Source organism: Lynx canadensis, chromosome A1, assembly GCF_007474595.2.
Source record: "Lynx canadensis isolate LIC74 chromosome A1, mLynCan4.pri.v2, whole genome shotgun sequence".
In the NCBI taxonomy this organism is placed as follows: Eukaryota; Metazoa; Chordata; class Mammalia; order Carnivora; family Felidae; genus Lynx; species Lynx canadensis.
The window spans coordinates 126,919,748-126,945,878 of NC_044303.2; the positions used below are offsets into that span (position 1 = coordinate 126,919,748).

At 37.5% G+C, this 26,131-nt stretch overlaps 1 protein-coding gene across 2 annotated transcripts in view; it reads left to right on the forward strand.

Annotated features, from left to right (window-relative positions):
• Nucleotides 1-26,131, forward strand: part of RAB3C (RAB3C, member RAS oncogene family) — a 297,846-nt gene that overhangs the window by 228,043 nt on the left and 43,672 nt on the right. For both annotated transcript variants that reach the window (XM_030321390.1, XM_030321383.1), the window contains exon 4: nt 12,202-12,326. In XM_030321390.1, coding sequence (XP_030177250.1) covers nt 12,202-12,326 — 125 coding nt within the window. The remainder of the gene's footprint in view (nt 1-12,201; nt 12,327-26,131) is intronic.

Below are 26,131 nucleotides of genomic sequence, written 5' to 3' on the forward strand. Positions count from 1 at the left end.
TGCCTGGGTGGCTCATTTAAGCGTCCGACGTCAGCTCAGGTTATGATCTCAAGGTTCATGATCCCTGCATCGGGCTCCATGCTGACAGCTCGGAGTCTGGAGCCTGCTTTGGATTCTCTGTGGGTATGTGTGTCTCTCTCTGCCCTTCCCCTGCCTGTGCCCTCTCTGTCTCTCTGGCTGAAAAATGAATAAACATTAAAAATAATCTTAAAAAGTAAATACAGAATCTCACACCCTACCCTGGACCTCCCAAACCAGAATATCTAGGCATAGAGTATAGGAATCTGTTAAAGCAAAGCTTCCAAGTGATTCCAGTGCCTGCTAAAGTCTGAAAAGCATAACCCTCTGATGTAGACCCCACTGTCTTGTTCACAATAGGTGTTTAATAAACTCCTTGATTTGAATGTAGTTGATATATTGCACTATGGAGCCAAACCACAGCTCCCTGAGAGCAGAGACCCTATCTTTTTCACTGCTATGTCCCCAGCTCCTCACATGATGTCTGACGATGCATTTGTTAGCTTAAAAGAGAATTGGATAGTATTTTGTTTTGGCTTTGGTTTCTCTCCCACTTTAACCTTTTCTAATTAAAGGTTACAAAACAGCAAAGAAAATTACAGTGAGGACTGTTTAGAGAGTAATTTTGAGATAATACATCAGTGCTGTGTGGGGTCAGGGGATCGGGGAAATAGAGAATAGGAATTAAAGAATACTTACCATGATTAAAATAAAATGCTTAAAAAATACATCAGTTCCATGTGGATAATTAATGACATCAATTTGCCAGTAATAATACCTTCTATTCATATGGCAATCTGGTTTTCAAAACTCTTTGGACATTTTTCTCACTGGTCGTTATAAAAATCTGATACAGTATGTTCTCTTAGGAAGAAGCAGAGATTAAAAAAAAACTGAGAGAATAGTTCTGGTCCTCTGAAGTAAGTACAAAAACTAGAACCCAGGACTTGGAATTTCTATTTTCATGGGATGGTTTGCATTCCATTTGCATCATACAGTATCTGAGTGTTTCTGGTTACTTCCCTCACTAAGTCTCCATGTTAGTTTCTTCATCTATAAAATAGGGAGAATGATAGTATCTACGTTATACTGTCATAGAAATTAAATTACATAAAAATAAATGTAAAGCACTTAGTACGTTGCCTTGCACAAAATAAGGGTTTAATAAATGAAGCTATTGTTGTATTATCATTTTTATAGTTTTTTTAATATTATAATATTATATTTGTTATTACACTACACTGACTCCCACCAGATTGACCACTGCTCCTTAGGTAGGTTAGCAAGGGCCAGGATCTTCTCTATCTCCGAAGGGGTTCTTTGTTAACTTGAGGGGACATTTATGGCATTCAGTCAGATTCTCATGGCTGGAGTGTTTCTGAGTGTTGCCCTTCCGAGGGTCTCTGCTCATGCTAATTCTTGTAGTCATGAAACCTCATACCCACCAGGAAGGTTGGGTGTAGGCTGTGGTCGTAGTAGTTCCTTCTCTGTCTCAATTTCAGGCTGCCTGGTGACTTGAAACACACGCCTTCCTTGCATCAGCTGTTAAGATGCTATGGTTAATTTCTTTTAAAAATGAGGTAAATCACAGCTATTACCCAAATATAAAATACACACGTGTCAAAAATTTTATTTATCTCAGCAACTAATGATGGAACAAGTAAGATACTGTCATGGGTTTAAGAGAGTATTCAGGGGACACACATGGAGGCACTCAGGAATGCTGAAGCAAATTTACCAATAGTTGCGAAATAGGTTAATAACCACGGACCAATGATCATTTGTAATCCAGACACAGTTGACTTGCATTTCTATTTCCTATCAGCAAGACTTCATTTATATTATTACCTGTTTTCTACCATCTGCAGAGCTGCAAAAAAGATCAAAGACCATGAAAAACAGATGACCTGGAAAGATGGACTAGACACAGCCCCCAGTAATCTTCTTTGCCCACTTCAGAGTCTTTGACAATTTTTCTCTGACAATGATCCCAAAAGAGTGGGCTAGTGATAGAGGAACGAATAGAGGGTATAAGTAGACCCAGTTTTCTTGTTTCCCTGCCTGAAAAGGATGTTTCAGGGTTAGTCTTCAAAGAGGTTACATGGACCTTTCTCCTTTTCCTATCTTTATCTCCTGTTAATACCCACTTCCCCTTTTCCTGCAGCTCCTACTCCAAAAGTCGTAGCTCCTCCTCTTTAGAAGTTTCACTTTCCCCACAGGCAGAAATCCCCCCCCCCCCCCCCCCCACACTCCTGTTCTATCTTAATGTCTTGCAAAACTCAGTGCTCAGGATCTGGCTGAATATGTATGGAGATTGTCTTTTACTCAGACACTGGGGCTATAAAGAGGAAGAAGGTTCTGGTATCTGAGTGAGGGCAGAGCAGATGCTAGATTATTAGTTCAGCTTCCCCTTCAGCAGCTCTGATTACTTAACATTAAGAAGGAAGCCATCTCGTAAAAGACTATGAATTACCCCAAAGAGAACAGACCCTTGTCTAATTTGAGGAAAGGATATTTCTGTTACCATGACTTTGGCCTTGGCTGTTGTAGAAGAATAAAGCCAGGCACTCGTGAGCAGAGGATCCACTGAAGGGGGCTCTCTGTTGTCCAGCAGGAGACGCTTGGTGCACTTAGTTGTTGTTTTTCTTTCTTGCATAAAAGAAGAGCTTTGTCCAATAGTTACTACCTCACATAAAGTTTTTAGAAAGGGAATTTTTAATTCTGAAAAATAAAAACAAGATAAGTTGTAAGAGAGGCATGATGGAAACAGGCCCAAAATTGGATTTAGACTAACAACACAGAATCTAATGTATGCTCCAAGGTAGTTCCAGGACCCTACTGATCAAGACAACTGCTTCTCCAGTTCTTCAAATAAATGCTCAGTATTGGATCTCATCAACAAACAGATTTCCTGCAGAGAGGCAAATGAAACAGATTCTTCAGAACTTCTAGTTCTGCTCATTCCCACAATGATGACACCATATGTATGAAGATTTGGGGCATTTTTGGTTTCCCCAGGAGATAAGCTATTTTTTATTTTTAAAATATCATCAAATATTTACTGTATGCATTTCTTATGAAGTCTTGTGTTTAGTAAAATGTAGTTACTTCTCTCCCCTGTGGAAGAAGTCAGCATGTTAGAGAAATGCAGGCATGGGGAGCCTTGGATTGTAGATCTATATTGGCCAATAGATAGGTTGTTTCAGTCAACTCTGTCCGCATCTTGAGTCTCCACTTTGTCATCTACAAAATGAAAGAGTTGGATGACAGCCTTCTAAACCAACTCTTTCACCATGTTGAGGTGCTAAGTTACTCTTTGAGGTTGGGGCAAAAAGGAAAACGTGAGCCCTCCAGGCTGGACTGATGGCTGGCCACACAGATGGCTTTTGCAGGCTGTGGAGAGGACAACACTTGCCTCCCCATACCATGGACCCTGCCAGGATATAAAAGGCCAAGCTAAACTCTGCTAGCAGTGTGTCCTAAAAGGAGCGTGGTGGGGCATAGGCATTGCATATGGTGGTGATTTTTCTCCTGTGCTTTTTAAAATTTTTGCTTATATTTCTGAATTAACTTCTTAGCCATTTTTGCCACTTTCAGTCTATCATTTGTTCATTTATTTGGTAATTAAAAATTGTTTAAGGGGCACCTGGGTGGCTCAGTCATTTAAACATCTGACTTCAGCTCAGGGCATGATCTCGTGGTTCATGGGTCAAGCCCCGCTTTGGGCTCTGTGCTGACAGCCTGGAGCCTGCTTCAGATTCTGTGTCTCCCTCTCTTTCTACCCCTCCCCCACTCACGCTCTCTCTCTTTAATTTATTTATTTAAATAATTTAATTTAAATAATTATTGTTTATTTAAAATAAACTTTAAAAAATAAAAAATAAATAAAAACATAAAAATTGTTTGAGAATTTTGTAAGTACCAGACATTATATTAAATGCAGGAGATGTAATGCTGAATAAAACAATTGAGGTCCCTGCCCTCATAGAACCCATACGCTAGGGGGAGGATGTAGCAAGTATAAAGGTCATAGTGAGTGAAGTACAGGGTGCATGTGGGCCCACAGAAGGGCCACCTAGTTCACAGGAGTGTGTGTGCTGAGAATGGATGGAAGAAAATGATACCATTTGACACAGAGGCAATAAATGTGAGTTAGACAGGAGCACATGTGGTAGCTATATGTGGATTTCTTACAAAATTAATGAAGCTTAAGTTTAGTTGCATATCAGTAAATGAGATATTTTTTAAAAAGAGGGAAAAAATTGGAGTTAAAGAATTGTTAATTTTCATGATGTAAAATCCATCACAGTGGTCGATGTCAGGGTGCAAACAAGTTAAAGTCAGCAATACCCAAGAGCCCTTAATATTTAACAACAGTGCTTTTGAGCCAGTAGTACGAGCTCCAAACAATGCCTTTTAGTAAGATTTGGGACTCTTACTTGGACAAGCTCCTTCAAAGTGTCTTAGTAGGCATTCCCCCAGTTATAGGGTCTGGGACAAAAATTTATATAAAAGTAGTTTATTCCAGAAGTGCAAGAAACAGGTACAGAGAGGTACAGAAAAGAGCTCGGAAAGGGAAGGAAGCCAATAAAATCTGTATTCCTACTGCAATTGGTAAATAGAACTTAATCCTGCCTGAAAACTCTGGGGATCATTGTGACAGCAGCCTGAGGAAGAAGGGAGCTGGGATTTCAGTACACCAACCCCTGTCAGTTCCTGGCTGAGATCTGCTATTTCCCTGTTACATTCGATCTCCCCTGATAGGCAGAGTGTCCTTGCGTTGCTTTGGAGATGATTTTAAAGCAAATTGCTGTAGATATTGGCAGTTGGAAGTCAGCTCGCCAAGTGCAGAAGGGGTATGTTATGGGCAGAGCGCCAACATCATCTCCTCCATATTGCTTTGTACTTAATCTGTATTTGTAATTTGCATTACTTACATTGGGCCCTCAAATTTTTATTAGTTTTAGGCCTTAAAAAACTCAGAACCACCCATCGCAACAGCTCTTCTTTGTTGAAGAAGGCAGAATATATGGGAAATTCAAAGAAATTAATAAGTCTATGTAAGAACTGGGAGAAAGGAAGATAGTTAGAGGCAAAATGAAAACGGTAGGCCACGCCCTAGGAAGGGTGTTATGTTAAATACAGCTCTTCTAGGTTTGGCTGAGATTTGCTGGCCCCTGCAGAACTCAGCTGGGCTCTCAGCTTGCCATTTCTGGGACAGGCTGACAGAGCAGCCCCATTCCAGGATAGCTCTTTCCAGGATGAAGAGCAAGAGTATCAGAGGACTGAGGGAATCTCACAATGCCTCTGTTGGCTGTGGCTCACCAGTGGCTCATTGTCACATCTCCTCGTGTTCCATTAGCTAAGATAACTCATTTGGCCCAGTCCAAAGCTGATAAGGCAGGAAAATACAATCCACCTACAGGGAAAGAGCTGATGACCCAGTGAGGTAGTAATACAATCTACTATAGAATTTTCACCAAAATGTTAGTGATTATCTGGAGACAGTGATATTTCTGGTAATTTTTATTATTTCAGCTTTTTCTATTATTAGAATCTTTAATAGGAAGATAATAATTTTACCAAAAACAGTAAACCTATGTCTTTTTTTAATAATTTATATATATACAAACAGAAACCAATTTGATAGTTTATTATTGTTTTATATATATATATAAAACAATATATATTGTTGACAATAAATTGTCAAATTGGTTTCCATACAACACCCAGTGCTCATCCCAACAGGTGCCCTCAATACCCATCACCCACCTTCCCCCCCCCTACTCCCTATCAACCCTCAGATTGTTCTCCATTTTTAAGAGTCTCTTATGGTTTGGCTTCCTCCCTCTATAGCTTTTTTTTTCCTTCCCCACACAATGAAATACTACGTGGCAAAGAGAAAGAATGAAATATGGCCTTTTGTAGCAACATGGATGGAACTGGAGAGTGTTATGCTAAGTGAAATAAATCATACAGAGAAAGACAGAGAGCATATGTTTTCACTCTTATGTGGATCCTGAGAAACTTAACATAAACCTGTGTTTTTAAATAACAAAATAGATGAAATATTGGGAGCATTTATTTGAGGATACTTTTTAAAGTCTCCTTTTGAAACTCCTTTAGTAAATGAGTTATGTACATCTAAAAATTTAGTCCCTCAACTTTCTAAAACCACCTATTAGCCTTTATAGCATATGTAAATCATTGCATTTTATTATGTTCCTATTGGTTTCCTTACCATTACTCTCTCATTTTAAACTTTCTTTGTATCTTTTTTTTTCTTTTATAGTGTTTATTTATTTATTTTTGAGGGAGAGAGAAGAAGAGCACAAGCTGGGGAGGGGCAAAGAGGGAGGGAAACACAGAATCCAAAGCAGGCCCCAGGCTCTAAGGTGTCAGCACAGAGCACAACAAGGCCTCGAACCCATGAACCATGAGATCATGACCTGAGGTGAAGTCAGATGCTTAATCCACTGAGCCGTCGAGGTGCCCCCATGGGTATCTTTGCAAACCACTTGCAAATTCTTTGGGTGTTAGATGGGAAGTAAGGAAACAGATTATTTAAAACATAAAAAGGAAAGGCGTGGGGAGTCATCCCAGTAATTCTCAGCCCCAGTTCCACATACACATCACCTGGAGAGATATTTTTTTAATTCCTAAGATGAAGTCCCTAGAGGTTATGATTCAATCGTTCTGCGTTGGAGTAATTAAAAACAAAAACAAAAACAAAAACTCTATAAGCATTGAGAAAAATTGAATACATGAATGATTAAATTAGTGAGAAAGTAACAGAAAGGCATCCCTATGTGATGAGCAGTAGTAGGCTGGGAAATTCCCTTACAAATTAGAAGTTGGCTGAGAAGCTATAGAGCTGTAGGGCTCCTGGAGGTTGAAGAGAATAAGGGAAATAGATGCTCCTGGAGGCATACAAGCTTCCAGAATTAAGAATGGGACTGCTGTTAAGATCTGTTCACTGGGTGAGGAAGAACAAATCCTATGCTCTTTGACACCCCACTCTTCCCATATAAAGCACAAATCATACCCTAGGAGAGAATTGCTTTTTAGCATCACAGAAACATATTTTAAGGACTGTTTTTCAGAACATTGTGACTAGCCAAAGTCCATTCTCTACAACAGCAGGTTGAACTCCTAGGAAATTACTTGCATACCCAAAACAGGGAAGAAGGGGTAATGATTGAGAAAGTTGATTGGTTTGTTTACAGCTCTCCAATCATAAATTATTCCATGCAGAATTCATTCATCTATGTGTAAAATATGAAAAACGTTTCATCATCTTTTGCTTCATAATATGAAACAGAAGCAGAAAATAACATAAACCTTCTCTGTATATGTTTATGGAGGAGATAAAATAGAAAAATATATGGTGGTGTTTTTTTTTTTTGTTTTGGCTTTGGTTTTACCTATTAACAGATTTTTTGATAACTGTGATCTAATACTGGTAAGGCTTTCTTAATTGCCACTTGTAGAGTAACCATGGTGACAAGCATATTGCTTCTGATTCCATTAACCTTGTTGAGATTAACCATAAATCCCAAAGGATCTTTTGCAGTGACTCAGAAATAAATCATCTTTTCACATGTATGTTATTTGGTGACAGCCACGTTCTTTAAATGTGTCTCTAACCAACAAAGAAATAAGACAGCCTCTAATGAGGTGATTAAAAATCCATCTCCCAAATAAAAAAACTTTACAAAATACAGCAAATGACCAAAAAAGTAAACACATGAAAATTACACGTAAAGAAGGATTTATTCAACAAATGTGTGTCATATTCCAGCAGACATACAAGAGGAAGACAATTTTATCCCAGTTAGAAATTTACCTATGTATGACCTCAACCTCTGGAATGGAGACAAAATTTGATATACTTTAATTAAAAAGATTTGCAATTATTTAGAATATAGAAATCAGAAAGGATGAGTTGGAGCTGCATTTGGGAAGAGGGACAGCTGGTTGCCTAACCTAGGACTAATAATGTATTGTATTTGTAGAGTTGTTTACAACTTTGAAAGGATGACCCCACCCCACCTAAAACCACATTTGTCCTGCAGCAGCCACAGAGAATGAGTACAAAATGTGTTAGGCTCATTTTATAGATGAAGATATTGAGACTAAAGAATGCAGAATGATTTCCCCAGACTCAGTTAGTATTAGAGCTTTCTTTTAAATTGGTTGAACAAATTGGTAGGATTCTGAGTTGGGAGACATGGAAGTTGGATTAACATCCCAACATTCTTCTGACCTTAATTCATATTATGTCTTGATGAAATAAGTGCAAGTCAGGGTCTTTCTTAACTCATGGGGCTTATACTTCATCTGCAAATTTTCTTCAGTTAAGGGAGTACTCGGAGCTCATTTCAACCTTTGTCTTCATACATAAATACCAAGAAAACAATGGCATTTTACAGAATCTAAGATACACAATTTTTGTATGTTAACATCTTTGAAATTGGAATATGTCTTATAATCAGTGGCTTCTTACAGTCACTGTGCAACAGTAGCAAAGATGAATTTCATTGCCTGAACATGTGCTAACTTAGTCATAGCTGCTTTTATTGTCATTACCTCAAGTGAGTAGCAGAAAGGGCTATAAATTTAATGTGAATGCTCATGTTGGAGTAATGACCATCATTTCATTTTTTCTTGAAAAGCAACAAGCTACAGGACTTAAGAAGGAAAGTTAACAACAAACAGTTGGGTTCATTGACTTTAGTATTGAGATAGTTATAGAATGATTATTATGTACTAAGGAAAGCAACTGAAGATCTGAAAATTGCTAAAATCCTCAGAATACATAAAAGAAATTTCAGAGCAATAAGAAGCTGATGTGAATGAGAAATGTGTCTAGCAAGACTATTGTGAAAGCATTGTGTCATAGTTTCATTGCTACTTAGTTTTGTTCTTGGCCATCCATCAAATCTTCATTGTATAATTCATAGCACCTTGAATTCTATGAGACGTGGTAATTCATAAATCAATCCGCATGATTCTGATCCCCTCTAGCTGGTGACTGGACTTTGCCTAAAGCTACTCTGTTGGTGGTAGACATCATCAGTAAGTCCACAGTAGTCAAACCAAAGCCACACGTTGGGTATTTGCACCCCTGATTCCAATGATAAGATTAACCAGTTCTGATGGCAAATAAATCTTCTGTTAATCAGAGTACAAATACCCCAGACCATAATTTTAATTGGTTAAAAAAAAGAAAATGGTTTCTATCAGCTATTGAAGGTTTTTAGATAAAGGTTTTAAATAACTTCCTAGTAACTAAAAAAAAAAAAAAAAAAAAAAAAAAAAAAACCCAACATTATTCCCTTGACAATTTAGGACATTGGGGAACTTACATTAAAATATTAGTAAAAAAGGGAAGGGGAATGGTTTTGATACAATTATGGCTATAAATACGTTTTTACAAATAGGGAATGGTAAATGTTGTGTATGCATAAATGTATAGCTTGTCACAGTAGCCTAAGACCCCATGGGTTATTAAATCAGCAGAGATGAGACACTCATACATGTTGAATGATAGAAGTACACATTCCATCAACATGGCTTCAGAGTACAAATCAGCCAGGTTGTTTCTTCTTCACCTTCACAAAGGTATACCCTGGTTAAGTTTATGCAAACAGGGTTGCAGAGGATGTTTGCCTAGGTTAGGAGTGCTAAATTTCTTCAAGTGAGCATTTGTCCCCTGTAAACTCAGAAAGCCATATCCTTTATATCCTAGCCTCAACCCCGTCCTTACCAAAAGACACTCTCCTGTGACTCCCCTATCATTAACCTCATTCTGGTTATTTGATTTCTAGCTATGTGCCAGGATAACTTTCTCTATTTGGTTCCTAACTGCATGCCAGGATAACCTTGTCTGTTCATATAAGGGCTCTCTCCCTTGAGCCTTTCCAGGCGTAGCCAAGACCAAGCCTTGACCAATAAGACCTATATGAGTGGAGGGATAACTTAAAAAATACCTGAGGAAATCCAATTAGATTTGAGTTACTTTGAAAGAACCTTTGGAATTTTTTTGTAAAACTATGTTAGCCCTTGAAATTTCGTGTGTGTTCATATATAGCATGCATTTTTACTCCTTAATTCACTATGAATTTACCATTTTTCAAAGACCACAAACGTAAGTTGAGGTGAGAGAAAGTTAGAGTTTTGAATGCTTGCTTTTATTTTCCCAGTTTATAGATGCATGCTGAATCTCCTGTTGCTAGCAGGGAATTGATTATTAACTTAGGTATCATTATTAGAAAGGTCATGTCTCCAGATTTTTCTGATAAAATGTACTTAACTTCTGAGACGTTCACATGGGACACAGCCATTTTAATCTCATTTGAAAACTTGTACTTGGTTCAGGGGAATGCTCTGAAATAAAACAGTATCTGCCTTGTAGCTCTAATCATTATTCTCATAAGGGAGAAACAGTGATCACATCTCACTGGAAGATGACCTGCTAGAGTTTACTCTTTGCTTTTACTCTCTTTACAGGTTGAGAACAGACTGTCACATTTCCTATTTAATAATCCTGCAAGACTTGACAGTTGCTAAGCAGAAACATTTCTAAGCTTTTCTTTTTGACATTTTACTTTCTTTTAAACTTCTTTTAAACTTTCATCGTTTGTTTTTCAGTGTTTTAGTATCTCTTTCCTGACCACCCACTGAGTGCTAGGTCTTTTCCACATATCTTAGATTGTTGTTCTCAAATAAAAACATGACCAGCAGAAAGGGAGGAGTAAAGAACGTGGCTTCCTTTCATCTTTTTCTCTAAAATGACAACAAGCACACAAGAATTTCACTTCTCAAAATAAGTAGCATGGTTACATGTTTAAGAGCATAGGCTTGAAAGCTATACTAACCTGGTTTTGATTTCCTCATCTGATACTTGACTAGCTGGCTGTTCTTGGGATAATCTCAGTGGTAAAATGGGGAGGATAATAATATCCCTCTGATTCTGAGGATTAAATTCATGTCACCTATCTGACCTATTTAGGACTATATCTGCAAATATGAACTATCACAATTCTATCTCAATTTCAAAATCAGAAATTGGCTGTGTTCATCATGATCCATACTAGAAACTTATTCAGAATTCTGGATATCCTGCTTATAACTTAAACTACCAGCCCATTATAGTGTAATTTTTATATTAACCTGGAATTTTTCTCTGTAAAATGTAAAGCATGAGTATATTAGTTGTTAGGATCCACTTTTAAAAATTAACATTATCGGGGCACCTGATTGACTCAGTAGACTGAGCATCTGACTTCAGCTCAGGTTACCATCTCACAGCTCCTGAGTTTGAGCCCTGTGTCTGTCTCTGTGCTGACCACTCAGAGCCTGGAGCCTGCTTCGGATTCTGTGTCCCCATCTCTCTCTGCCCCTCCCACACTCACACTCTGTCTCTCTTTCTCTCAAAAATAAATAAACATTAAAAAAAATTTTTTTAAGATTTAGAAATTAACATTATCCCCATATTTCCTAGGCCCTAATTGTCCTAGCTCTTTACATTGTTGTAATAAGGGAAAATGACTTTTTTCGTGTGATGGACTGACCAACCATCTTGGGTTTCCTGGAACTGAGGAGTTTCTAGGAACATGAGATTTTTACTGCAAAAACTGAGAACATGGTGAGCAAACCAGGATGGTTGGCTGCTCAGAGTATAAAGATATTACATAAGGTAGAGGTAGAAGGGAGAAATAGTAGTAATGTTAATATCACCAAATAAAACAGAATTATTATTTTAAGTTTATGTATTTTGAGAGAGAGAAAGCACACATGAGCAGGGGAGGGGCAGAGAGAGAAAATCCCAAGCAGGCTCCATACTGTCAGTGCAGAGCCTGACATGGGGCTCAAACCCACAAACCACAAGATCAAGACCTGACCCGAAATCAAGAGTCAGACACTTAAGTGACTAAGACACCCAGGCACCCCCAAAACAGAATTCTTAACACAACACCATTTTTCCCTGGATTTTTGATTCAGTCAGTCTCTAAGTATCTGAAGGGTGAAATTGCACTGAACTAGTTTATTCTAAATGTCAGGCATTTGGGCTTCATATTTTGCTATTATCCTCATCTGTAGGACATATTCCTTCTCTTTCATTTTATGTTGTTCTCTCCTCTGATCATTTTTTTTTTTTGCCTGTTCTTTTTCTTTTAGGTCAACTCAAATTAAAACATACTCTTGGGATAATGCCCAGGTTATCCTGGTTGGGAACAAATGTGACATGGAAGATGAGCGGGTCATCTCAACGGAGAGAGGCCAACATTTAGGAGAACAGCTTGGTAAGTGATAAATTCACACACACACACACACACACACACACACACACACACGCAAACAAACCAGAGGTTGGTAATTATTTGCAACACTGCACAGAGTAACCGCTAATTGCTAGGGTGGGTGTAATGAAAAGACTGTCAACTTCGAATGGAAACCAACATATCCTTGGTAAGTAAGAAGTGGATCTCCTCCCACTTTCTCTGGCACTGTTAGAATCCAAGCATAATAACAAAAGCAAAATAGCCAGAATGTTGATCTAGTACAAGGTATTCAAATTCTTTTTCATGAGAAACACAGTTTAAGCTTTGCCTGCTATTTTTTTGTTGCTATTTTTTTCCTCCATATGCAACATTTTGTGTTGAGTGAGCACTTTATTATAATGTGTGATTATTGTCAGGTTTCTGCTTGAGGAGTTCAGAAGCACAAATAGGTCATATTATCGATAGTGGTTCTGGGGACATCGCTGACAACTTGTTGCTGTTAAAAATGTCTTTGAGATTCCATCTCCTCATCTCTCAAGAATGAGTATCATGACCCAGGCCTACTTTACCAAGTTTTTGTAGATAAAACCAAGGTAAAAAATAGATACTAGCTTTAGAAGTCGCAAAGCCATTTTAAACACGAAACAGTGTGTCTTGAGAGAAAAATACTTGAGTGAGTAGGGTAGAGTTTTGGTGCACAGCAGGGACTTGTGACTGATTTTTCAGCTCAAGGCATTTTATACTGAGCACCTGTTATATGCCCTGCCCTATGCCAAATAGCACAGGGAATACAAAAATGTATGATTCACAGTCCCTGGGCTCAAGTTGCTTTCAGTCAAGTGGGAAAACTGGAGATACGCATAGAAAAGCAGAAACAGCAAGACAATAAAAACAGGATAATTAACTAGGAGGTATACACCAAAGGGAAAGCAACAGGGGGAAGGAGGCAGATCAGGAGAGGGGTGCCAGGGGGTATGGGAGCAAAGTGGGACAGCAGGCAGGTAAAACTCAAAGCAGACAGGACACCTGTAGAGAAAGTGTGTGGAATTGAGCAGAACAGCTACAAAGAAATGATTGATGAGAGGACATAGAGATCATATGGGTTCAATGCCAAGATAAGGCCTGAATGGACCCTAAAGGAGGACAGAATATGAAAAACACAAAGGGGAGAGAAAACGTTATGAATAAAGGGCACAATGGAGCAAAGACATTTAGAGGAGAATGAGTAAAAAAGTTAGAACCTAGCATAATATTATGGAAGTGGAGAGTGGATTTGGGAAACAATTCAAGCCCTAGAGCAAAAGAGCTGGATTTTTTTTTTATTATTCCTCTCCCTCTTCCTTCCCCTTCCCCTCTCCCTCTTCCTCCTTACACAACAGAAAACTTGGAGGTATTCTTAGTAGACTCTGGCTCTCCAGCCTTTTTGGCCAGTACCTACAGTAAAAAACATGTTTAATCTAGCAACCCAGTGCATATGTATGTACAGAGAAAGAATGAAACAGAAGTTTCACAAAGTATATTTACCCTCAGTAGATGAGATTCATTCTGATATTTTTCTATCCTCTTCTGTTTCTCCTTTTATCTTTTAATAGTGGTCTCAACCCACTATTGATTTTAGGACCTAGTGATGGGCCTCAACCTACAATTTGAAAAGCACTGCTATGAAGGGGTGCTTTGGGAGTATTCAGCTAATACTGGGCAGCACAGATTAGAAAAGCAGAGAGCCTCTCATTGGGTCACTTTATCATGTGGTAATCTCATAAAAGAACTATGAGCAATCCAGTCTGAGAGCTTGAATATTTCTTCATGAGATCAGTGCTCTCATCAGTGGCCCTAACGGCCATTACCCAATGGCCACAAGAATCGTTCTATCAATGTTTGTGGAGCTGCCCAGGAGAAAGTCACATAGCTGACGTCTTGTCTCTCTGTGGTTGCTCTTGAGCCTTTATCATTTCATTCAGAGGGCCTCTCCCATTCTATCACTTTAACAGTGTTTTTTTTTTTTTCTTAAGTCTGAAAACTTGGCACTCTCTCTTTAATCCCCTCAGCACTTCAAGAAGTTAGGGGTGGAGAATAGGAGGTCTCCAAGAGAGAAGGGAAACCTAGGAGAGGCTTAGCAGGGTGGTTTCTTGAAACCCTCTCTTCTCACCCTTTATTTTCTTCACTTGTCAGGCATATGCCACATTGAAGGCAGGGGAACTGCTCCACAGATAGAAAGTGCCTCTATATATTAACCTGAAAATTGTTTGGTTCAAACAAAAATACATTGAAGCCAAGTACTGTTTAATGTTAGGAGTACAAAAGAGCCTGGTAACTGCATAAATTCTTTACTACTCTAATAAAGTAGTAATTTTACTGGGTAATTTACTTGGGTGTTCCAAAGTAAATTACTTGGGTGTAATTTACTTGGGTGTTCCAAAGAGCAGGTTATGGAAGGAAGCATTAGAATGATGGGAATGCAGGGTGCCTGGGTGGCTCAGCCCTTGAAGCATCTGATTCTGGATTCCGGCTTAGGTCATAGTCTCACAGTTTCTGAGATCAAGCCCCACATAGGGCTCTGCACTGACAGTGTGGAGTCTTCTTGGGTTTCTCTCTCTCCCTATCTCTCTGCCTCTTCCCCACTCGTGTGCATTTTCTCCCTCTCTCTCTCAAACTAAATAAACATTAAAACAAAAAAATAATGATGGGTATGCATCAAGAGGGTGACCTTTATTAGAACGCCTATGACTGGCATAAACATAACCCCTTTCATATAATACAGAGATGTAGGAAAGTTCCTGAAATTGTGAGGCAGAAATGTTTTACACTCCTGTGCAAATGGTTTCTAATTGACTTTTTTTTTTTGCTATTTAATATAACCCATCAGTTGTCATAGCAACCAACACTTGTACATTCTTAGAGAGTCATTTACCTCCTTTAATGTGGCTTGTTCTGATGACTGCACACACTTCGACAAATGATCATGAGAGATCATTTGTATGGAAATAAAACCACTCTCACAATCTAAATTATTTTAAAGGTTTTTGCTTTATTTTTAAAAAGTACTAGTAAATCTCCAGAATACTCTCACATAGACACAGAGATCGGGCACTTCTTTTTACTTGTCATTTCCACATTTGGGTGGATGGTTGGAAATAACTCTTCGATCAGTCTGGTTACAATTAATTCTTCATTGTGGATGGTTAAACCCACGTAACATTTGCTAACCCTGATGAGGGTACTTGAAGGAACTCAGTTGTAGCTAAGGTATTTAAAATCTGTGTATGGCTGCTGCTCTTGTTAATGCAGTTTAGTTCACCAGACCTCTACTAAGTGTTTACAGTGTGTCAGCTGTTAGGAATACCATACCCTACCTTCCAGGAGTAAACATAGTAGTACCTGAGATAAAGTATACAGACAGCATTTTTCTGGCTTTCTCTTTCCTGACTGTTCCACTTGGCCCTGTTGGGTATGCCGTCGTTGTAGAACTTGGCCTTCTTTGCTTCCATCCCATGTTGCCCTCCATTCTCCTCCCTCCCGAGTCATACTTTCTGTTTTCTTGGAAGACACCTCCTCTTTCTGCTACTTGCACTTTGGCTTTCCTTCTTGGGCTCACCATTCTTCATTATCTCCATGTTCCCTTAGATGTTCCTATCCACTTCCATGGTTAGACATACAGACCATGAAAACCAAATCTTTTTTTTTTTTTAATTTTAATTCCAGTAGAGTTAACACACAGGGTTTTATTAGATTTAGGTATACAATGTAGTGATTTAACACTTCCATACCTTACCCAGGTTCATCACAAGTACATTCCTTAACCCCATCATCTGTATCATTGTTCCCTGCCTGCCTTCTAGTAACCATCAGTTTGTTCTCTATAGTAAGAATGGGTTTCTTGGTTTGTCTTTTTTCTCTTCACTTTTTTGTTTCATTTCTTAAATTCCACCTATGAGTGAAATCACGTGGTATTTCTTGTTCTCTGACTTACTTCACTTAGCATAATACACTCTAGCTCCATCCATGTCATTGCCAATGGCAAGATTTCATTCTTTTTCATGGCTGAATAACATTCCTGTGTGTATGTGTGTGTGTGTGTGTGTGTGTGTGTGTGTGTGTGTGTATGTGTGTGTCCCATCTTCTTTATCCATTCATCAATTGATAGACATTTGGGATGCTTAAAAAAATTGGCTATTGTAAATGCTGCTATAAACATAAGAGGGAATACAAGCCTTTGCTTTAGTGTTTTTGTATTTTTTAGGTAAACACCAGTAGTGCAGTTACTAGAAAAAAGTTGCATTTCTAACTTTTGAGGACCCACCATACTTCTTCCACAGTGGCTATATCAGCTTGCATTCCCACCAACAGTGACAATGAAATCTGGTTCTAGCCCTGACCGCTCCCTTGAGCTGTAGATTCCTCTATCTACCCCCGTAGCTGTGCTTCTTATTTAGGGTGGTCCTTTAATCATCTGCAGCTAAATTGTCTGAGCTTCTTTTTCAAGTGCACATTGTCAACCCTCTCAAGCCTGTTGCATTAGAGTTTCTAAAGTGGAAGCCCAGAATCTAAATTTTTAAGAAGCACCCTCTGAATTTCACACAACAGAATCACATTTTAGAATGAGGGCTTAGATAGTGGCAAGTTTTCGGAGAGAGTAGAGAATTGCTCCTAGAGCTTTACAATATCTTATAGCTGATTCTATTCTTCTAATGCATGTTTTTAGCATTTACTACAGATGCATGTAACTATAACAATATATAGGAATGTTTTAGATTTGTATTTAGTTTAAATAACATTTATAATATGCCAATAATCTAAATAAATGTACAATATAACTTAAAATTTGAAGGTAAAACTTCAGTTCGAAAAAATAGAAATAAATTTTTTCTAAAATGGAAGTCACTTAACTAGAACTAAGAACAAATAAATTTATAGAGGGGAAGGGATTTGTATTGCTTTGAAATTATAGATGAAAGAATATTTGAACTATTTTTATAAGCTCTGGCAGGGCAGAAAGTACAGAAATTCTGAAGTTTGCCAAAAATGTAGTCAAAGAAACAAAGACTGAAGATAATTTAAAATTGAGAGAAGTGATTATTTTTTTACAAATAATTTGTAAGGATCCAGTTTTGAAATGTTTCTAATTTGGATTAATATTTATTCCTAAAGCAAATAATAGATACTTATTTCCTATTACTCTGCATTCAAGTAGTTGTCATGATATTATGTGCATGCATTCCTAAATTCCAGACCCTTCCCCTGTATATTTTCCCTTGTCTAGTACAGACACCCCATGAGGATTTCTGACAACTATAAAATATGTTAACACTTGGCCACTTTTCCAATCTGAAATAATTTTCCTACCATTTTACCAGTGTAATGACTTACTTTGTTTTGGTTATTCATCTCACAAATATTTATTAAACACTGACAGTGACATCAGGGAGTCATAAAATATGTATCTTTTCTGTTAGGAAGCTGAACATGTGTTCTGTATATCAGAAATATAATTAATATCTTGAATACATAAATTAAACAGCTGGAAAACATCAAAACAAGTGCAATTTGAAGGGTGGAGGAGGGACATGGAATTGTATGAGTCGATAGTTGCTTCTGTTTTAGGAATATGAAGACCGACAAAACTCATTCTGTCTATACTATGAAGCACACTGATTCCATAAAGACTAGCTTAACTGATCCCTTCAAGGAAATAATCTGTTGAGGCAGAAAGAGGTAAATTAAAGACAAAGAGAAAAGGATACTCTTTCACATCATAAAGACTATACTGTTTCTTGTTGTAGTACAGACAGGATATATAATTACTTCTTAAAAGGTCTAGATAAATCAAGGCAGCCAGATTCACTATGTCTGAAAGTGTTTGGACTCTCTGTGGATATTTCTTCTATCCTATCAAGGTTAAAAATTTGGGTGCATTGACCATACTACCTCACATGCCTTGATATTACTGGTGGAGACAAGTTAACTGAGATGAATGGAACATCATTGTAACTCAGCCAGGAAAGTCTGCCTTTTTGGGTTTCAGTGATTATTCTTCAGATTCCTGCTGAACCTGGGGTCCCTAACTTGAGAATTCTTATTCCGGGTTTATGTAATCTGCTCTGTTCCTATGAATCTTTTAGCACAAACCACCCTTGTCTTTGGCTGCCAACCCAGAGAAGAGAAAGCAAGGAAGGCAATGATTATAATGTGAAATTATGTTATCCTGGGAAACCATGAACTTTTGGATCCATGTGGTCTGACCCTAAGCAGCCAGATTCTCTTCATATGTTTTTCATTGGACATAATTATAATAATAGCATTATACCTTCCCTGACCTCTAAACTCACTCCTGAGTCATTGTATCCTTAGTACAACTTTGAGGTACAGAATACATCTTAACTGAATTCAGTTTTCTGTTTTACAGTCCAGGTGGAAATTAGTTCCTATATAACTAGTAAGTTGATTTAAACTCTGTTCTTGGATGCCACAGTCTTCCAGTGATCTACAGACTTCTAGTGAAAGATGCCAGAAAATGACTACATCATTAATTAAGGATAAATTCTCTTAAATGCAATCTTATCCAAATACATAACTTCTCTTTTCAACAAATGCCAGTCTTTTGGAGTCTCCTCCAAAATTAGTTTATTAGTTAATTAAAACTAGAAAACTCTTTAACCATTCTGTGCTTTCTTTTTCTTAGTACCTTTAGAATTTCTTAGTACCTTTAGAACACCAATTTAGAGCATCTGTAATCAAGACCACTTAAGGAAGTTCTCTTCTAAATAATGAAAAATCAAAGAATTGTAGAGTGTGCTATTATCTTGATGGTTTTATGCCCTGAGCCATATCAGACTGCTCTGAGATTGGTAATAACAGATGAATTAACTCAGAAGTCACAGGTGGGCCTCAGAACACTGATAGGATCTCTTTCTTTCTCAGCCATTCAAGTCACATAAAAGCAAAGCAGGGAGAGGGAAATAAATCTAGAAGGAAGATTGGATCCAGAGTAAGGATTCTGAAAAAAAATCCCAGTACTCGAGCCATATTCAGGCCAATTAGTTGGAATCTCTAAAATGGGACCCAAAGTATTTTTAAATAATTTTTGTTGAAGTATAATTGACATATAACATCATATTAGTTTCAGGAGTAAAATATAATGATATATATATATATATATATATATATATATATATATATAGCAAAATGATCACAATAATTTGAGGTAACCTCTGTTACCATACTTAGAAATTTTTTTTCTTGTGATGAGAACTTGTAAGATCTACTCTCAAAACAAGTTTTAAATAAAAAATACAGTATCATTAACTAAAGTCGTCATGCTATACATTATATTTCTGTGAGTGATTTATTGTATTACTGGAGATTTTTATATTTTGTCCCCCTTCACCCATTTTGTCCACCCCTGACTCTGAGCCTTTAGTAGCCATCAATCTGTTCTCTGTATCTTTGTGCTTCATTTTTTTTTTAATTGAAGTATAGTTGACATGTAATATTACCTTAATTTCAGGTGTGCAACATAGTGATTCCATAATTACATACACTACAAAATACTCACCATGGTAAGTGTAGTTATTATCTGTCATCATATAAAGTTATTACAATAATACTGACTTTATTCCCTATGACTTTTTATTCCATCATTAATTTATTTTAAAACTGGAAGTTTGTACTTTTTAAGTCCCTTTCATGTATTTCACCTCTCCCCATCCTCCCAGCTCTTACAGCCATCAATTCTCTATATTTATTTGTCTGTTTCTGTTTTGTTGTTGCTTGTTTTATTTTTTATGCTCCACATATAAGTGAAATCATATATATGTGATTTCACTGACTTATGTCACTTAGCATAATATCCCCTAGGTCCAGCCAAACTGTGATAAATGGCAAGATTTCATTTTTTGTGGCTGAGTAATATTTCATTGTATATATACCACATCTTCTTTATTCATTTGTCAGTGGACACAGTTGCTTTCATATCTTAACTATTATAAATAATGCTTCAATAAACATGGGGTGCATATATCTTTTCAAATTAGTATTTTTGTTTTCTTTGGATAAATACCCAGAGGTGGAATTAGGTATCACACACTACTTCTGTTTTTAGTTTTTTGAGAAACCTTATTACTGTTTCCATAGGGGCCCTACCAGTTTACATTCCCACCAACAGTACCCTAAGGTTGCCTTCTCTTCTTGTCCTAGCCAACACTTGTTATTTCTTGTCTTTCTGGTACTAGCTATTCTGATAGCTGTGAGGTAATACCTCAGTGTGGTTTTGATTTGCATTTCCCTGGGGATTAGTGATGCACATCTTTTCATGTGTCTGTTGGCCTTCCATGTGTCTTCTTTGATAAAAGGCCTCTAGATGTGTCTTAAATTAGATGATTACCCCTCAGACTGATCCTTCGTGTTTAGCCAATGAGCCTCTTTCATATAAAGTTTGGGTGTCTCTCAATTGGCTATCTCTGCATTAGGCCCTGGGATGTAGGTCTGTGTGCAAGCCCTTTAAGAGCTTTTTCTCACTTTACTACAATGTTGTAGGTATCATGGATGCAAGCCCCATTCATTTTCAAAGCCAGATATTCTGGAGGGCTTGTCTCTCAGGCACAGGTCATAAAATTTTGATACCGTATGTGGGGTTTAAATCGTGTGCCCCTCAATGAGAAGCTTTGGGTTTTGAGTTCCTTCCTCATGGTAGATTGCTAAGCCAGGAATTAAATTTAGGGCAAGATTGTACCCCAGCTTCTCCTACCCACTTTGATGTGGCCATTTTCCTGTTCACCCAGTGGGTAGGAGTCGCTCAGCTACTTTTTAGATTTTTGTTCCAGAGGATTGTTCCATATGTAGCTGTAGATTCATTATGTCTGTGGGAGGTGAGTTCAGTATTCACCTGTGTTACCATCTTGACCCAGAACCTAACTATACTTTATTTAAGTCTCAGGTTATTCTAACACATGGTCATGATTGAGACCAGTGATGTACAGGGAAAACCAACAAACCAAACACACACACACACACACACACACACACACACACACACACACGGCAGATTACTCCAGAGCTAGCAGAAGGAAGTTGTGCCAAGTGATGCTTTTCATGGTTGGCAACCATGCTTCTCTGCCTCAGGAACCCAGTCCATAAAGTTGGCTTCCTACTGACCACCACCTCATGTGCCACCGTAGTCTGGCCTCCTGTGGCCCATAATTATAATATTTTTAAGAAGGTTTTGTTGTTCAAAAGAGGAATGTGAAGTTATAGAACAGTGCATAATTAGTGGGTCCAGTGAGAATTTAGCAAAATCTGCTTGGGATTGCAGTTAAACTAAATGTGCTGTAGATTCTCATCCTAAACTGTAGTAGGGTCACATTAAGAATTTATTTCTTTGGGGAGGGGGGATAGGAGATAAATGCTTTGTTGGGTAAGTTGGGAATTCATTACAGCATTTTATTCACTCATTCAGTATTACTGAACACCACCTACTGGTCAAGCACTGAGACCAAACCGACAGTATGACCAAACTCCAGCCTCCCAAGCAGATTCTAGTCTAGTGAGGAACACATAAACAAAGACTTTTAAAAGACAATATATATTGCCATAATATAGATGTTGACTCAGTGTTAGAAGAGCTTGTAGGGTAGATACTCCCTCTCTGAAGACTCTGGGAGCGGTGGAATTGAGGAGATGATGTTTGAACCAAGCCTTAAAGTATAAATAGGATTGAGTAGGTCGACAAACAGATGATTGTCCTTCTAGGCAGAAGAAGCAGATCTGGAGAGATCTAAAGCTTGGAAAGCTAGCACATTATGAAGAGCCTTGTTTGTAGGGCTGAATAAGTGAGTTTTGTCGTACAAATTCTGAATAACTGTGCTATGTTTTAAACAATGTGGTGACAAGATCACATTTCACTTTAGACCAGTTACTCTGGCAGTGTTCCTAAAATTAAGATGTTTAAGATCAGCTGGGGTACAGAAAGAAAATGTTAACACTTACATTTATTTGTATATCAGTATTCACATATTTTTTAGTTGCCCATCTTTTGTAATGTATTAGTCCAATAACACATCATAATTTAAAATATTTATTAGTACCAAATCTTTATTTTGGTTTTTGTTTTTTATTGAAATATATTTAACATATAACATTGTGTAAATATAAGGTGTAAAACATGTTAATTTCATATGTTTATATTACATTGTATTGTAATAGGAATGCCATTATGATGATAATTAACACCTCTATCACCTTACATAATTAGTCTTTTTAATAGTTGGAATAATTAGGGGCACCTGGGTGGCTTAGTTGGTTAAACGTTGGACTTTGGCTCAGGTGATGATCTCACAGTTCATGGTTTGAGCCCCATGTCAGGCTCTGTGCTGACAGCTCAGAGCCTGGATCCTGCTTCAGATTCTATGTCTCCTTCTCTCTCTGTTCCTCCCCAACCTGGACTCTGTCTCTCAAAAATGAATAAACATTAAACAAAATTTTAAAAAATACTTGGAATAATTACGTTCTAGTCTCTTATCAAGTTTGAGGGTTACAGTACACTATGGTTACCTATATTTACTGTGCTGTGCATTAGATTTCTGGGGCTTATTTACTACCATTGCAAGTTTGTACCCTTCAACATCTTTCCTGTTACCCAATCCCCATCCCCCAGTAACTACCATCTTAATATGTTTTCACAAGTTTGGCTTTTTAGATTTCCACATATAACTGATATCATGCAGCACTTAAATTCATCTGACTTACCTCACCTAGCATAATATGTACAGTGACCATCCATGTTGTTGCAAATGGCAGGATATCCTTCTTTCTCATGGCTGAATAATATCCATTGTGTGTGTATATACCACAACTTCCTTATCCATTCATCCATTGATGGACACTTTGTTTCTGTATCTCGCAGTTGTGAATGCTACAATAAACATGGAGTGCATATATTTCTTAAAATTCTGTTTTCATTTCCATTGGGCATATACCCAGAAGTAGAATTGCTGGATCATATGATACATCTATTATTTTTGAGGAAACTTCATGTTTTTCATAGTGGTAGGAGTCATTTACATTCTCACTAACACTGTGTGAGGGCTCCCTTTTTTTCCACATCCGTGCCAGCCCTTGTTATCTCATCTTCTTGATTATAATCTATATAACAGGTGCTGAGCATCTTTTCATAATACTGTTTGGCCATTTGAATGACTTCTTTGGATAAATGTCCATTTAATTTTCTGCCCATTTATTAATCAGATTTTTTTATTGTGAGTTATTTGAGTTATGTATTTTAGATGTTCGTTCCTTATCTGACAGATGGTTTGCAAAATAATTCTTTCTATAGGTTGTCTTCTCATTTTGTAAATGGTTTCTTTTGTTATGCAAAAGCTTTTAAGTTCAATGTAGTACCATTTGTTGAATCTTGCTTTTGTTGGTTGTACTTTGGGTATCCTATCCAAAAAAAATCATTGCCTAGCCTAAGTTCCAGGCATTTCTTCCCCATGTTTCTTCTAGGAGTTTTTTAGTAGCAGGTATAATGTTTAAACTTTTAATCCATTTTGAGTTAATTTTTATGAGTAGTCTAAAGATAGGGGTCCAAATCTGTTGAAGAGATTAGTCCTTCTCAACCGAGTGTTCTTGGCTACCTCATTGAATATTCATTGACCATGTAGGCAGGGTTTTATTCCAGGATCTCTATTCTGTAGTGCTAGTGTATGTGTCTACTTTTGTGTCAGTGCAATACTGTTTTTTATTACTATAGCTTTGTAGTATAGTTTGAAATCTGGACCTGTGGTAACTCCAAGCTTTGTTCTTTTTCCTGAGGATTGCGAGCTATTCAGGGTCTTTTGTAGTTTCAGACAAATTTTAGATTTTTTTCTGTGAAAAAATGTCTTTGTTATTTTGATGGGAATTGCACTGAATCTATAGATAGCTTTGGATGCAATGGCCATTTTAAGAATATAAATTATTTCAATCTATGAACATAGGATGTCTTTCCATTTGTTTGTACCTGCTTTGATTTCTTTTAGCACCTTCTTGTAGTTTTCATTCTACAGATCTTTCACTTTCTTGGTAAAGTTTATTCTTCAGCATTTTGTTTCTGACACTATTGTGAATAGGATGATTTTATGTATTTCTTTTTCAGATGCTTCCTCATTAGTGTATAAAAAGGCAGTTGATACTGCATGTTGATTTTATAACCTCCAACTTTACTGAAATTACTGTTTTCCAATAGTTTTTTGGGTGAGTGTCTGACACATTTTGAAAAACAGAATCCTATCATCTGCAAATGACATCAGTTTTATTTCCTTCCTTCCTGATGTGGATGCCTTATAAATTTGTCTTCGCTAATTGCTCTAGGTAGAACTTGGAGAACTACAGTAAATAAGAATGCTGAGAGTGGGCATTGTTGTCTTGTTTCTGCTCTTAGGGGAAATTTTTCAATTTTCCTCCATTGAGTAAGATGTTAGCTGCAGATTTGTCATATATGGCCTTTATTCAACGTTTATTTATTTTTGGGACAGAGAGAGACAGAGCATGAACGGGGGAGGGACAGAGAGAGAGGGAGACACAGAATCGGAAACAGGCTCCAGGCTCTGAGCCATCAGCCCAGAGCCCGATGCGGGGCTTGAACTCACGGACCGCGAGATCGTGACCTGGCTGAAGTCGGACGCTTAACCGACTGCGCCACCCAGGCGCCCCTGGCCTTTATTATGTTATGTTCCTTACATACCAGATTTGCAAAGTTTTGTTTTTTTTAATTAAAGAATGTTATATTGTGTCTGATGTTTTTTCTGCATCTTTTGAGATGGTCACATGACTTTTCTTTCCTCTTATGATTGTTATGTATTACATTTGTTAGTTTGCATATGTTGAACCATCTTGCTTCCCAAGGATAAATCCCACTTGGCCATGATTTATAATCTTTTTAATATATTCTTTGATTCAGTTTGCTATTATTTTAATATTTATATTCATCAGGTATATCAATTACTTATTCAATATCCTTACTAACATTATTGGTCTAGATTTTTTATTCCTGATTTAGTCTTTCTAAGTTTTGTGTTTCTAGAAATTGATCACTTTCTTCTGGGTTGTGTAATTTGTTGTCATATAGTTGTTCTTTATAATAGTCTCTTGAAATCTTTTGTATTTCTAGTATCAGTTGTAATGTCTCATTTTTTATTTCTCACAGTTTGACTCTTCTTTTTTTCTTAGTCTAGCTAATGGATTGTGATTTGTTTATCTTTTCAAAGAATCCTAGCTGGACTTACACAAATTCTTTACCTCGAATGAGTATCTGTCCTGTTTGGCACTCTCCATTTCCATCCCTTCCCCCCATTGTGGCAAGTGGGTATAGAACAAATTCACCAGTTGCTGTGGATTCTCAGCCCCCTTCAAGGTCCCATCCTAATACTTTCTGTTGCATGGGTGGGTAGAAATCTCCCAGGTGTCCTGATGTAATGTGCAGAGGTACTTTTATTGATGAATGTCTAATTTGTAGTAAATAAAAAGGGAGAGAAAAAATGATTCAGAATGCTGATGTCATGATGCTGACACTACTCCATCTGAACATTTTTTTTTTGAACTGGAAGAAATATATTATTGAAAATGCTTAGAGACCACTGGTTAGAAGATGAATTGTTGAAGGAAGACAGGAAGCACATCCATGGGTATACACTGGCCCCATAAGTCAAAATCTCTGGAGTACAAACATGAATGTTGTAGCTCCTCAAGGTGATTCTAATATACAGCAGAGAACCTCTGATTTAGACCCTACCTTTATGTCACCTGACTGTATTGATTGAGAAGGACAGGCCTAAATTGAGCAGTGGAAGTGAGGA